The sequence below is a fragment of the Podarcis gaigeae genome (genome assembly GCF_964106915.1).
Source record: "Podarcis gaigeae genome assembly, chromosome: 15".
Taxonomy (NCBI): domain Eukaryota; kingdom Metazoa; phylum Chordata; class Lepidosauria; order Squamata; family Lacertidae; genus Podarcis; species Podarcis gaigeae.
Genome location: NC_139692.1, coordinates 38705912 through 38719603, shown reverse-complemented (window position 1 = coordinate 38719603; position 13692 = coordinate 38705912). Strand labels below are relative to the sequence as shown.

The following is a 13692-nucleotide window of genomic DNA, read 5'->3' as shown; positions in this document are numbered from 1 at the left end:
ACAACACGCAGGAGCTAAGAGAAGCAGTCATCAGGCTGAACTAGACCCCACAAACTTGAAAGAGAAGGTGACCCCCACAGACCCCCCCCACCATCAAAACCTGAAAAGTTTTTAACATCTTCATGCACAGTGGGGGTGGACGCACAAGCCCCTCTTGCCACAAACACGCACGGCGGGATAGGTAGGAGCCAATGACACAGACAACTCTTTTTGCCACACCACAACACAGACCACCACAAAAAAGCAGATCTATTCACAAAGCAACAGGCATGCCGACACGAGAAAGACTCGGTTTGTGCACAGCACTAAGCGAAACCATGGATTAGTGGGAATGTGCAAGAATGCAGGCTCCCTGAGAGGAGAGTGTCCCTTCTTTGATCCTCCTCTGTCCCAGCTTTAGGCTCAGCGCATCATCTGGACCTGGGCTTGCCGTTCATCTCCTCATGAGTGGTGAAGCATAGAACTAACTTTGATCAGAGTTTGTGGTTTGTCTAGAGTGAGACAAGCCATGAAACTGGGTTCAGATGACACGCTTGGCCAAACCATGGTTTAGCGGGCAGCAGCAGGACCAGAGGACGGAACAAAGCAGCTACTTGTCTCCTTTCTGGAAGGCCACATGCTTGCAGGCTTGCACTAAGCATTCAGTTTGAACCAGGCCCTTTGGGGGAATGGACTCGAGTGTGAGTTAGTTGATTAAAATTGAGAGGTTAGAGAGAGGGAGAGGCACAGAAATTGTTAACTGGAGACAAACAGAGGAGGGCGGCAACGGTCCCTGCTACCACCTTGCTTAGGGCAAACATTAAAAGGAAATATATATATATGTATATAGCTTTCACGGGTCCGTACTTCTCTAGGAGGTTCCTCCGGAGGCTTCTCTTCTTTCTGAAAACAACGTCGAAACCAGAAAAGGGTCAAAACATAGTCGCCAAAAGAGGCGAGCTGGCTGCCAACCAAACTCGCTCATGTTTTAAGAGTCCCCATCCCGCTCCACACAGCGGGGCTTTTAGAGCTGCTCCAATATATCCCACTGACAATCCGAGTTTCTGAAGGCTGTGGGGCTTGTCTCTTACGAAGAAAGAAGATAGAGGCTCCAAGCCAGCTGCAGGGGACCCCTGACTCCAGAGTCAACCCTCCAGTTGCCTAGGAAATAAGTTACAAGTAATCGGGAACACCTGCGACCCGACAGGTACTGTCAGACTGCAACGCCCATCACTGGAGAGCATCACAGTGTTGACTCTTGCCCTATAAAACAACGATGGGTAACTTGAGACTCTCTGGACGTTGCTCAGCTGCAGTTCTCATCCTTCCTGGCTGCTGGGGCTAACAAGAGTTTGAGTCTCATATCTGGAAGGCCACTACCCTTTTATTTCAGGAAGACTGTGTTGCCTTGCTGGGTGGATCCACACAGGCCAAGGGACTTGTACCTCTTTCTTTCCAACTTTGCGGGCTCCGCTAAGGCTGCCTGGGGTCTCCACCCGAGCTGGAAGCAGCAGCAGCAGCAACAACATGCATTCGGACGGGCGGGAGAGGGGGTTTCGGAAGGAACTCGGCTCTCCGCGATGCGGCTTTCTACCAAAGCTACTTGCGATGGGGTCGCTGGATGCTCCGGGTGCTTGTTAAAATTAGTGGAGCAAATGCAAGGGTGGAAGGCAGCAAATGCAAACAGGGGTTGAGATAGGTGGGGAGATGTAAAAAAAAACGACAGCGACACAGCCTCTACTTACTTTGCTTCGAGAATTTACATTCAAGAGGCACACCCCACAAGCCAGTTCTTGGGCGTTTTTGATTCCCGGGCGAAGCATACAGGAGGAAAAATCGAGTGAGTTTTCGTCAGGCTGTAGGAGAAACAACAGAGGTTGGAATAGTATATTGTTCATAAGTAGCTATCTCCTGCCTTGTTCTAAGTTATCTTCCATGGTCTCTTCTAGCTTCCAACTTCTTCTAAGCTGCCTTCTACCTTCTAATCCATGAGTAGGCAAACTAAAGCCCACGGGCCAGATCAGGTCCAATTCCCTTCTGGATCCAGCCCGCAGATAGATCATCCTTGTGGCTCGCCAGTGCGCGCATTCTTCCCCCCTCCCTCACATGGTGGCGTCGCCACCTCCTCCCTCCCTCCTCCTGGCTTCTCCCCACCCTGCCTAGAGGAGGAAGGGAACTGGGCTTTGTTGGTGCCAGGGCAGCAGCAGCGCTCAAGAAGCCGCCAGTTTAAGCAGCCCCTCTCCAGAGCCCTTTCATGTGCCACTCATTGTCCCGCCGCTGCTGCCAGCCCCTGCCACTTGCAAAACACAGGTAAGGAGCCACCGGGGCTCGTGGTGCTTTTGCATCATCCCCCCCCCCAAATATAGTCCAGCCCCCCACAAGGTCTGAAGGACAGTGGACGGCCCCCTGCTGAAAATGTTTGCTGACCCCTGTTCTAATCTGTTCTCTGCCTTCTATCTTCCATGCTATCTTGGTTCACAGAAACACAGTCCACTATTTGTCCATCTAGCTTTGGCTGCTGCATCATCATCATCATCATCATCATCACCATCATTATTAAATTTCTGTCTCATGCTTTCACCCAAAGCAGCTCAGCATAGCAAACAATTAAGAAATAAAACAACCATTGAGAAACAAAAGATTATTTTACAGCAATCTAAAAGCATTAAGCACATCTAAACCATCCGTATCTCCAAAGGCACTCAGAGTCTGAACACTGGGAGCACCACAAGAGACGTACCACACAAAAGGCCTTACCGTTAAAGCAGCAAGCGACATGAAACTGATCAGGTTGTTCCACACTTTGTCAATGTCCTTCAGTAGTAGCTGGAGCTTCTCGCTACAGACGGCTGTGGCTTTGATGCCCAGCTCTACCCGTTTTGTGACTCTATAAACCTCGACGACCCCTGTTGAGAGATCAAAGGTGAGGGTGGAGGGGTCACAGGAGGCATGGCAACTCTCAGACGGCAGGGGCGAGGAACCAAAATGAATGTGGCCCTCCAGGCTTCTATCTCTGGCCCTCAGAATTCTCCCCGGGCCACACACCCTTGTAGGCTTTTATGTAACTTAGTTGCAAACCATTTTGATTTTTGTTGTTGAAATAGATGCCTATAAACATTTTTTATAAATAAATAAATAAATAAAACAAGAGCATCAGAGTCTCACACAGCGCGTTAACCACAGAGATATCTAAAGGGTAGATGGAGGTGGGGAGAAAAAAACAAATGAGGTTTCAGAAAGTGGGAAAATATTTTTCTCCTTCTGCTTAAAAAAAAAAAGAGGCACATCCCAAGCAGAGCTGTTGGGTGTCTTTGCTCCCTGTTTTAATTCCTCATCTTCATGAGATGCGGTAAAATCCATACCTAATAAGTACTCCATGCCTTGTGCGGAGTGGATCACTTCGGTGCAGACGGAGGAGCTGCTGATTCCGTTCAGGGTGTCGTTTGCCTTCTTGATGACCTAACACACAAGAGACGTTTGTTTGTTCTGCTGAACTCAGGATGGTGTTCATAGCATCCCCAGTGAGCCTTCAGCCCAGGCCTGCTTATCTCCAAAATATCTGCCACATCACGTGCATTCACATTATGCCAGAGAAGAGGAACCTCAGGATGCATGTGGCCCTGGAGGTCTCGCCATCTGGCCCTTGGAAACCTCCCCAGACCACCCCCTGCAGCAGCCCTGCTTCCCAACCCAGGTGGTTTTGCCTGGCTGGAGTGCATCCCTGAACTCTGACAATGCCTCTTGCTTGCTTGTCTGGTTGGTGGAGGAAAGAGGTGTGTGTGGAATGGGTGTAGAAACTAGCCTACTGTACAAAGGCAAAAATTTGCATTTCTTGCTCCGCCCACTGTTGCCTCTGGCCCCACCCACAGGTTTGCAGCCCAATCACAAATGCATGTTTTGTTAGACAAGAACAGGGTTAGTACACAGAGAGTCCTTAAACTTCCTAGAGAGAACCCTCTCTGTGTGTGGCCACTTCCGTTGCCTCCTCTGGGCAGGAATTCTGTAACAATGGATATAACCCCTTACAGTTCCTTCCACCTCTGAGGAGACTGTTTCCATTCACCTTGCTTCCAAGACAAGCAAATGTGTCTTTGGGGGTTCCAGACACAGGCACCCTATTTTGAGACCACCATTTTTTATTTTACTGTAACTTAGAAGTATTTTTCAGTAAACTACTTTGCTGTATTTTCTGCCTGCATTGAAATGTAAGTAAACCTTTTTTATCTTGCTAAAAAACAGGTGGTTCATTCTCTGCAATGGGGGTGAAAAGGAAGGAGGTCAGAAGACCACAAATAAAAAGGTATAAAAAAGGTATACAGTGGTACCTCAGGTTACATATGCTTCAGGTTACATACACTTCAGGTTACAGACTCCGCTAACCCAGAAATAGTGCTTCAGGTTAAAAACTTTACTTCAGGATGAGAACAGAAATTGTGCTCCGGAGGCACGGCGGCCGCAGGAGGCCCCATTAGCTAAAGTGGTGCTTCAGGTTAAGAACAGTTTCGGGTTAAGAACGGACCTCCAGAACGAATTAAGTACTTAACTCGAGGTACCTCTGTAACTGCTTTTATTCCTACGCTTCAGAAAGCTTCAAAACATCCAAGTGTTTTTCTTCTGCTAGAAAGCCTGCTTATTTTTGCATTTCTCCCACACATGTGGGATAGGAGGTTTAAATTTTAATCTATAGATTTAATCCTCCATCCAATATCACACGTCAATTATTCCTCTCCACCCCAGCAGACGGTGGTTTCCCACTGCGGTGAGATGTACAGTCATACCTTGGAAGTCAAACACCTTGACAGCCAAATGTTTTTGCTCCCAAACGTCACAAACCCGGAAGTGATTGTTCCAGTTTGCGAACGTTCTTTGGAACCCAAGCATCTGTTGCAGCTTCTACGGCTTCCGATTGGCTGCAGTAGCTTCCTGCAGCCAATCAGAAGCCACGCCTTGGTTCCTAAATGTTTTGGAAGTCGAACGGACTTCTGGAACGGATTCCGTTTGACTTCCGAGGTACCACTGTACTGTAGTTCTAATTAAATGATAGTAACTCTTTTCTATCTGTGTGTTTATGCGTAGGAGCTGGCACATACACACAGTATCAAAACCTGTGACCATCCCACATGAGGTATACAAAGAAGAAGGACGTTATTTTGATGTACTTACTTGGAGGGCACTTTCTAAACATCTCTGCCATTCATAGGCATATCTCTCACTTTCCTAGGTGGAAAAGAAGCAGCAGAATTCCACAGGTTTCAAAAATAAACAAATAAATCAGAACTAGTAATGACTGCCTTATAAGTGATTCCCACCCCCTGCTACACAGAGGTAGCAAAAAGCAAGGAAAGCTCCTAGAAAGATACAGGTGGTTTTCATGTGGAGACTGGGAAGTGGTCCATCAATGTAATATACCCAAACCCACACTGGTTGGAGGATATAGAAAGATGGAGAGAGTTTCCTTTGAGGAAGGGCCATAGCTCAGTGGTATAGCCTTTGCTTTGCATGCAGAAGGTCATAGGTTCAATCCTTGGCATCTCCAGGTAGGGGTGGGAAGGTCCCCTTGCCTGAAACCCTGGAAAGCTGCTGCCAGTCAGTGCAGACAGTATTGATCTAGATGGACCCAATGGTCTGACTCAGCATAAAGCAGTTTCCTATGTTCCTATATTTCTAACCTAGGTGAAATACATCCCGCATGCCAGGATGGCAGGGATCAAAAGCTCCAAAGCAGCACTATCTGAACACCACCACCAAAGAACATTGCAGGGGGCTGGACTAGACAGCCCTCAGGGGATACCTTCCAACTCTAGAATAACTATGATTCTACACGTTCAGCAATATTGTGGCATAGTCCTTTCTGGGATTCTACCACTTTGCACAGCAAAAAGGTGAAATCTCAACTCCAATATGCTCCCTCTCTATTAAAACACAACTCCCTCAGTATAGAAAACTCAGGAAGAGGAGAATGTAATTATCTTTTTTCCCCACAAGCAAAAAGTTTTGTTTATAATGTCTGAGAACGTACCACACCTGCAGTCTCTAGTGGTAACGTCCAGGAAATTCTATTCTGTGATTCCTACACGTATGTTCAGCTGTTAAAAGAGGATAAGGTAAAGGTAAAGGGACCCCTGACCATTAGGTCCAGTCGTGACCGACTCTGGGGTTGCGGTGCTCATCTCGCTCTATAGGCCGAGGGAGCCGGCGTACAGCTTCCTGGTCATGTGGCCAGCATGACTAAGCCGCTTCTGGCAAACCAGAGCAGTGCACTGAAACACCATTTACCTTCCCACCGGAGTGGTACCTATTTATCTACTTGTGCTGTGAGGTGCTTTCGAACTGCTAGGTTGGCAGGAGCAGGGACCGAGAAACGGGAGTTCACCCCGTTAGCGGATTCGAACCGCCGACCTTCTGATTGGCAAGCCCTAGGCTCTGTGGTTTAACCCACAGCGCCACCCAGGTCCCTAAAAGAGGATAGGCCTCCCGGAATTCCTCTCTGACAATCTCTCCTTACCTCCACTTCCCCTGTGAGATCTTTGTACTTGTCTCGGATGACGGGCAAGGCTGGCTTCTCACTGAGGGTATTTGACCGGTCTCGAAACGGCTGCTCCGGAGGTGGCAAAGGTGAGGAGCGGCTAATCTCTCTGTCGCCCAAACTCAGGCTCCGTTTGTGAGATCCTGGAAAGAAACACAACACATGGAAAGTCAGGGTTGCGTGTATGCCCCAGTTCTGAACAGAGCATTAAGAATAATAACCTCAAAAAGAACTATTTGACAGTAAGAGCTGTACGACAGCGGAACAGACTCCAAAAGAGGTGGTGGACTCTCCTTCCTTGGAGGCTTTTAAGCAGAGGTTAACTGGCTATCTGCCGTTTATGATTTAGCTGAGATTCCTGCATTATAGGGGGTTGGACTAGATGACCCTTCTAACTTACAATTTTATTATTCTATGAAAAAGAAGAAGAAAAGACCTTGGCCTCGTTCACACGCAGCACTAAGCAATAGTTACAGATAGGTAGCCGTGTTGGTCTGCCATAGTCAAAACAAAATAAAAAAATTCCTTCCAGTAGCACCTTAAAGACCAACTAAGTTGTTCTAGGTATGAGCTTTCGTGTGCATGCACACTTCTTCAGATACACTGAAACAGAAGTCACCAGACCTTTCTATATAGTGATCAGAGATCTACAACCTCTCCTGGACAATGACAGTTCTCTTTCTCAAGCTCTGGGAGGAAGACCTTTCATTGCCTACAGGCAGCCACCCAATCTTAAACAACTCCTAACCCACAATAATACTACTACCAGACTTAACACGGACACTGGCACCAGAGCCTGCAATAAACCCAGATGCCAACTTTGCTGCCACATACACCCGGACAACACCATTACTGGCCCCAACAACATCACACATACCATCTCGGGACTATTTAATTGCTCATCATCTAACATTGTGTATGCCATCAAATGCCAACAGTGTCCTTCAGCTCTCTATATTGGACAAACAGGCCAAACCTTACGCCAAAGAATAAACGGACATAAATCCGACATCAGGAACCACAAGACAGAGAAACCAGTAGGAGAACACTTCAATCTCCCAGGACATTCTATACAAGATCTCAAAGTAGCTGTTCTATTACAAAGGAATTTCAGAAATAGACTGGAAAGAGAAGCTGCTGAATTGCAGCTTATCACCAAACTTAAAACCATGGAGAGACCTGGTCTGAACAAAGACATTGGATTCTTATCTCATTATACATGACAAAGCCATTTTTCACCTTCTCACCCCTTGCTTTTTCCTGTAAGACCTATTGCAGTCGTTAAGAGTCGTCAACAGGCTCATCACAGCTATCTGCCAATCACCCATTCCCACCACCCTTCTGAGTAATACCCCTCCCCACCTTCTCACTATATAGAAAGGTCTGGTGACTTCTGTTTCAGTGTATCTGAAGAAGTGTGCATGCACACGAAAGCTCATACCTAGAACAACTTAGTTGGTCTTTAAGGTGCTACTGGAAGGAATTTTTTTATTTTGTTTTCACTAAGCAATCGTTTGTTCAATTATGTTTTATTAAACCATGGCTTAGCATTATGTGAGAACCCTGCCCAGTGGCTTTACTATGGTTTGTTTACTGCCAAAATATCGTGATCTGAAGCCATGGTTTGCTGCTGTGTTACAAATTTTGGCTTGTTTTAAATATGGTTTGGTGTTATATGTGAAGCCAGCACCCTTCCTTAACCATGCTTTGTTTGACCACCTCTCCCCAGATGCTAACCAAGGTACAAAGACATGAGGCAAGAGCGATAGCAGCTAGAAAATAAACCAAACTTTAGAGAAAGAAGGCACGGTTTGTTGGGTCATCTGTGGGACAACTCAAGATTGAGTTATGGTTTGTTAAATGAACCATGGCTTTGTGTTCTGTGCAAACCAGGTCAATATGAATGTTGCACAGCGAGGCAGAACTCAGCTCCTTGAAAATCAAATCTTCAATCAAACTTCAATTACTTGCCCTAAAGTGTTAAAGATTTGCTTAATACTACGCAGGCTAGGAAGATCAGAGGCCAAATGTAGCTTGCAAAGCCTTTCCTAAAAAGCAGCTCTGCTGAATCAGAACAAAGGCTTATGTAGTTCTGCATCTTGCTTCTCCAGGATGTTCTGCATGCAAAGCAGAAGCTCTAGCAGGGAGCAAGGTCCCTTCGCTTGCTGGGGCTGATGGGAGCTGTAGTCCAGAACAACTGGAGGCCAATGTAGACACTCACCTTGAACAGAGAGGTCGAACGTTGCAAGCTCACTCTTGATCATTTCTTCACTTGATTTCACCTTCCCTTGGGAAGTTGCCAGTAAGAAGTCAAATTTGCTGATTTTGGGCTTCTCGCTCTGAAACTCTCCAAAGTCATCGGTGCCTTCTTTGGCTGCTTCTACGGAGAGGCCAGCAGAGTCAGCTTCTTGGGGCGTGCCTACAGCTGGGCTTCCAGATGTCTCTGCCAAAGGCCTTGCAAACTCCCCAAAGCCTTCAACGTCATCGTCACTCAGGTCCGCAGACTGAGGGTCAGGTTCTTTGAAGTTAGCAAAAGGTGAGAACTTCACGTCCTGGAGAGCATCCTCACTTGTAAAGGTGGTGACTTTGGAAACAGTGGTCAAGGTGATGTTCTCCGAGCTGCCAAACAGAGTCTCTTTCTTCTGGAGAATGGAGGTGGCCAAGGAGGAGCCACTTCCTGGAGGAAAGGGGAAGGGGAGGGACTTCCTGCTTTGGTAGGCGTCGTCTTTGTCAGACCAATCATAGCTTGGGAAGCCACTCAGAGTGGAGCCGTTGCTGAAGCTTCCAAAGGTGGTCCCTTTCAAGTCATCGAGATCTAGAAAAGGAGGGACAGAGAAAAAGAGAAGGAGAAGACCCAACCATTAGAGCACTAGTGACCAGTGTTTTCAGCAAACAGTGACACAAGTCAAATCCAAAGGTGGTGCCATTTTGGAGAACACCAGAGTATCTCAAAAACTAGCAGCTCCCATCTGTACCTACTGACCTCCGAAACCTGTTCTATGATCCTCTGCAGTCATAAGTACAGTGTCTGAGCTCAAAGATCAGGGCTCAAAGATTGTTGTTCTTGTAAATCCACAGCTACAGAACAAGGGAAGCTGGCCTGACTCCATCTTTACCTGTCCTTCAGCAGACAGCTAAGACATACCCTTTCTAGAAGGCTTTCCTAACCACTGTGCTTCAACGCAGCACTAGGCTGTTCTCATTTTGCTTCGGGAATGAGAGACACTGTGGCCTTCCAGTTGTTGTTGGACTCCAGCGAAGGCTGGTACATTAAGGCAAATGGGGCATTGCCCCACGTAGCTCAGTCTGCCTCCAGCCAGGCCTCACCTGCCTTCCTTCTCAAATACAGCTGGTTCACAGTGTCGCAGTGCCCATTAGATTCCTCCTCTTTAGCCTCAGCGCCCACCCTTGTACAACTCAGCAGGGAGGAGGAGGGTGGAGGCAAAACTGGAATTCGTTAGCCCTGTCTCCCACTGGCTCTGGCTTCACCTATTTGGGGCTCCCTGCTGTGTGCCCCACCAGTTCCAATGAATACCAGCCCTTCCACAGCGTGACCAGTCTGGGTTGATGGGAGCTGGGGGTCCAGCAGCATCTGCAGGACCACAGCTTTCCCATCCCGAGGCAGGAGAGCCTGGGAAGGACCCTTCTCTGCCCCAAGACTTTGGAGGTCCACTGCCCGTCAGAGTAGACAAGACTGGGCAGAGGTTTATGGTGGGGATGGGGAACATGTGACCCCCCAGATGTTGCTGGACTCCAAGTCAACCTGGTGGGCAGACCAGGGATGCTGAGCGCAGCAATATCTTGAGGGCCACATGTTCCTCACCTCTTCTTTACATGTTTGACTCATTACTGAAAAGCCACAACCCAAGCCTGCGGATGCCAAAATGCTAGGTGTGGGTTTTCTTTTAAAACAAACTTCCTCTGATACTAGAAGCAGCCTGCAGCCATCAGGACTAGACGCCATTGATAGAGTCTTCTCCCCTATAAAGCCATCGCTACCTCTTGGCAGGCTCATGTTGCATTAAAACTTAAGTTTCATTCTGGATTTCTGGCAACGGGCTGAACATGAGCAGTGCTCACAGGAGTGGGTGGTGGGTGGGAATAAGGCTTCTACCCACATACCCTGGAACACATCCCCAAAGGCATCAACACTCACCTGCTTAGTGTGCAGCTGAAGCTGGCACAAACTACGGTTCGTTTCTGTAGCGGGACCTACCCTGTGGAATGCTCTGCCAACTGCGATTCACCAGGCCATCTCTATACTGCAACCTTCCGCAACCTGGATGTTTGGGACTACAACTCCCACCATTCCTAGGCAGTCATAGTCCAAAACATCTGGCAGGGCCCAGGTTGGCTAAGGCCACTTTACCGTTTCAGGAGGCCAGCAAAAACCTGGTGGCTTTAAAAGGTCATCGACCTTGTTGAAAGGCTGTCTGTTAGTGTGGCAGCACCCTCACTTTGGAGCTCCCCTGCCTACTGATATCAGGCAGGCCACTTTGCTGTACTCTTTCCAGTACTCTTGCTGAAAATGTTTCTGTTTAGGCAAGACTACCCAGATATGTAAGGGACACGGGTGGCGCTGTGGGTTAAACCACAGAGCCTAGGACTTGCCGATCAGAAGGTTGGCGGTTCGAATCCCCGCGACGGGGTGAGCTCCCGTTGCTCAGTCCCTGCTCCTGCCAACCTAGCAGTTCGAAAGCACGTCAAAGTGCAAGTAGATAAATAGGTACCGTTCCGGCGGGAAGGTAAAGGGCGTTTCCGCGCGCTGCTCTGGTTCGCCAGAAGTGGCTTGGTCATGCTGGTCACATGACCTGGAACCTGTACGCCGACTCCCTCAGCCAATAAAGCGAGATGAGCGCCACAAACCCAGAGTTGGCCACAACTGGACCTCATGGTCAGGGGCCCTTTTACTTTTACCTTTACCCAGATATGTAGAGTGTTGACATATGTTTTAATCTGCTTTTAATCATTGACATTAAGCATTCTTTGAAGATTTTAAATAATGGTTTTCAATCCTTTTTACTGACATTTCCATTGCTTTATTCCTGTGAACCTCTCTGAAGCTTTCTTATAATGGAGTGGTGCATAAATCTCGTGAAAAAAATAATACGGGTGTTGTTAGGCATGGTTTTTTTCTTAAATTCTTAGCCATCTTGGATTCCTTTGGAGTACTAAACCACTTTAAATGAAACATTAAGCAGCCCTTTTTAAAGCTGCCCCTTTTACCAGCTTTCCTCACAATTCCTTGAGTGTGCCTGGCAAAGCTCATCTCCACTCAGTTCTTTGGTGTGTTGGCCTTGTGGATAATCCAGTCATCGCCCTCAAATCTTCCACCCTTTGGAAACTGCACCTGGCTGCCTTAAGGCCTGATCACAGGTACAGCCACAAAATATGCATGGTATGCCCTACCTGCCCCCTCGCTAAGTAAATGGTGCTGATCCATGAGAGTCTTTTCCAACCCTAGCCAATGGAGCAAATAAGATAACACCTGTTGGAGGCCCAGCATCCTGCTCTCATAGCAGTCAACCAGATGCCTCAATGGGAAACCGCAAAGCAGGACCTGAGCATGGCAGGACTCTCCCCACCTGCGATACCCAGCAACTGGATATAAAATGTAGACATCATGGCTAAGGGCCCACATACCAGACATTCAAAGCACATGGCTTTCCCCACAAGAATAATGAACAGTAGTTCAGCTCGCGCAGAGCTACGATTCAACAAACTTCAGTTCCCAGGATTCTTGGGGGGAAGTCACATGCTTTAGACATGCAGTGTGTACACAGTCGTTGTGTCTACTGCCTGGCATGCACAAGGTCCCAGGTTCAAGCCTCGGCATCTCCAGGTAGGGCTAGGAATGGCCCTTACCGGAAGATCTGGAAAGCTGCTCTGAGGCAGTGTGAACAATACTAAAAGCTAGAGGAGCCAACGGTCAGACTGGGTGTGAGGCAGCCCTTCTTATGTTTCCCCATACCTGGAAAGAAGCCTTCATCTGCAGATTATTAATTTCATGGGAACCCCCTCTAGTTGGCTGGGGGGCAGGAGAAGAATGTTATGTCTAGTAGCGAACACTGGAGCTTCAGAAGAACAGGAGCTGAAGTGGGCCACTTCAAGTATGATACGGGAGAACTCTGAGGTTTGCAGAAGGATGACATCATCTTGAAAACGGACCCTAAGGGGGCACAACAGCCCTCCCAAAAAAATACACCAAGGAGGACTAAGCATGCTCAGAACCCAAAGAACACAGAGTGCCAGTTGGCAAGGAAGGGAAAAATGGAGTTGGCACAGGGAGGCAAGTGGGATAGAATGCCTTGCTTGAGCAACTCAATAGTTTTGTGGAGGAAGGCTGGATAGTGCAACTCCCCCTGTTTACAGCGAAAAGGCAAGCAAGAAGTGGCATGGCAGAAATATGCACGGCGGAGAGAAAGTGGACAGAGAAAGGTTTTCCTCCCTCTCTCGTAACACTACGACTTGCGGATATCCAAGTAAGATGACTGTCTGGAGGTTCAGGGCAGATCCAGCAGGGCTTGTGCGTCTAAGAAGGGAGGGAGGACACAGCTATCACCCTTCATGAATTGTCATCCTTGGCCCTATAATGCCCTAGAAACCGTGCCCAAGCTCTTGAGCCTGAGCAAGGTGTCCCTCAGCCACAAACAGAGCTCTTGTCCATCATTGCGTACTTGCTTTGGCTGGCTGGCTTTTGCCACCACCTCTCCTCTCCCTGCCCTGACAGTCACTAAAAAGAGGAGAAACAGCTGCATAACCATTTGTCAAGAGGTTTAATGCTATCACTTGGGGACCGGATGAGAACAATGCATGTTAGTCGCACTGTGTGTGTTAACTGGCTTCCAATGTCAGGATGTCTGTGTTACCGACAACTCTTCTGTGAATGGCCAGCAACAATGACATAATAATTGCTATCTCAGAAAACCGATGAATTCATTTCACATATCTCATGAAGTGCAGTCTAGTCCCCAAAAGCTTATGTTGTAATAACTCTGTTGTTCTTGCAGCAACAGACTAATACAGCTACCCCTCTGGAAGATGTTAAGAGAGAGAGAGAGACATTTTCAGTAGAAGGGGATACGATTGCTTTAAACTTTTAAGGGCTTAAAATTGTTTTTGCTGATGGCAACCAGATGCATCTCTGGACTCTTTAAAAAAGTGGGGAGGGGGAAGAAAAACCACAC

At 47.7% G+C, this 13692-nt stretch overlaps 1 protein-coding gene across 7 annotated transcripts in view; it reads right to left on the bottom strand.

Annotated features, from left to right (window-relative positions):
* Positions 1-13692, bottom strand: part of SYNRG (synergin gamma) — a 56092-nt gene that overhangs the window by 6792 nt on the left and 35608 nt on the right. For 4 of the 7 annotated variants that reach the window (XM_083714317.1, XM_083714320.1, XM_083714321.1 and 1 more), the window contains 7 exons: positions 8727-9320; positions 6485-6648; positions 5143-5196; positions 3342-3438; positions 2737-2885; positions 1725-1835; positions 847-882 (listed from right to left, as the gene is read on the bottom strand). In XM_083714317.1, the coding sequence (XP_083570443.1) occupies positions 847-882; positions 1725-1835; positions 2737-2885; positions 3342-3438; positions 5143-5196; positions 6485-6648; positions 8727-9320 (1205 nt within the window). Of the gene's footprint in view, positions 1-846; positions 883-1711; positions 1836-2736; positions 2886-3341; positions 3439-5142; positions 5197-6484; positions 6649-8726; positions 9321-13692 lie in introns of all 7 variants that reach the window. The other 3 variants (XM_083714318.1, XM_083714323.1, XM_083714319.1) reach the window with 2 other exon arrangements.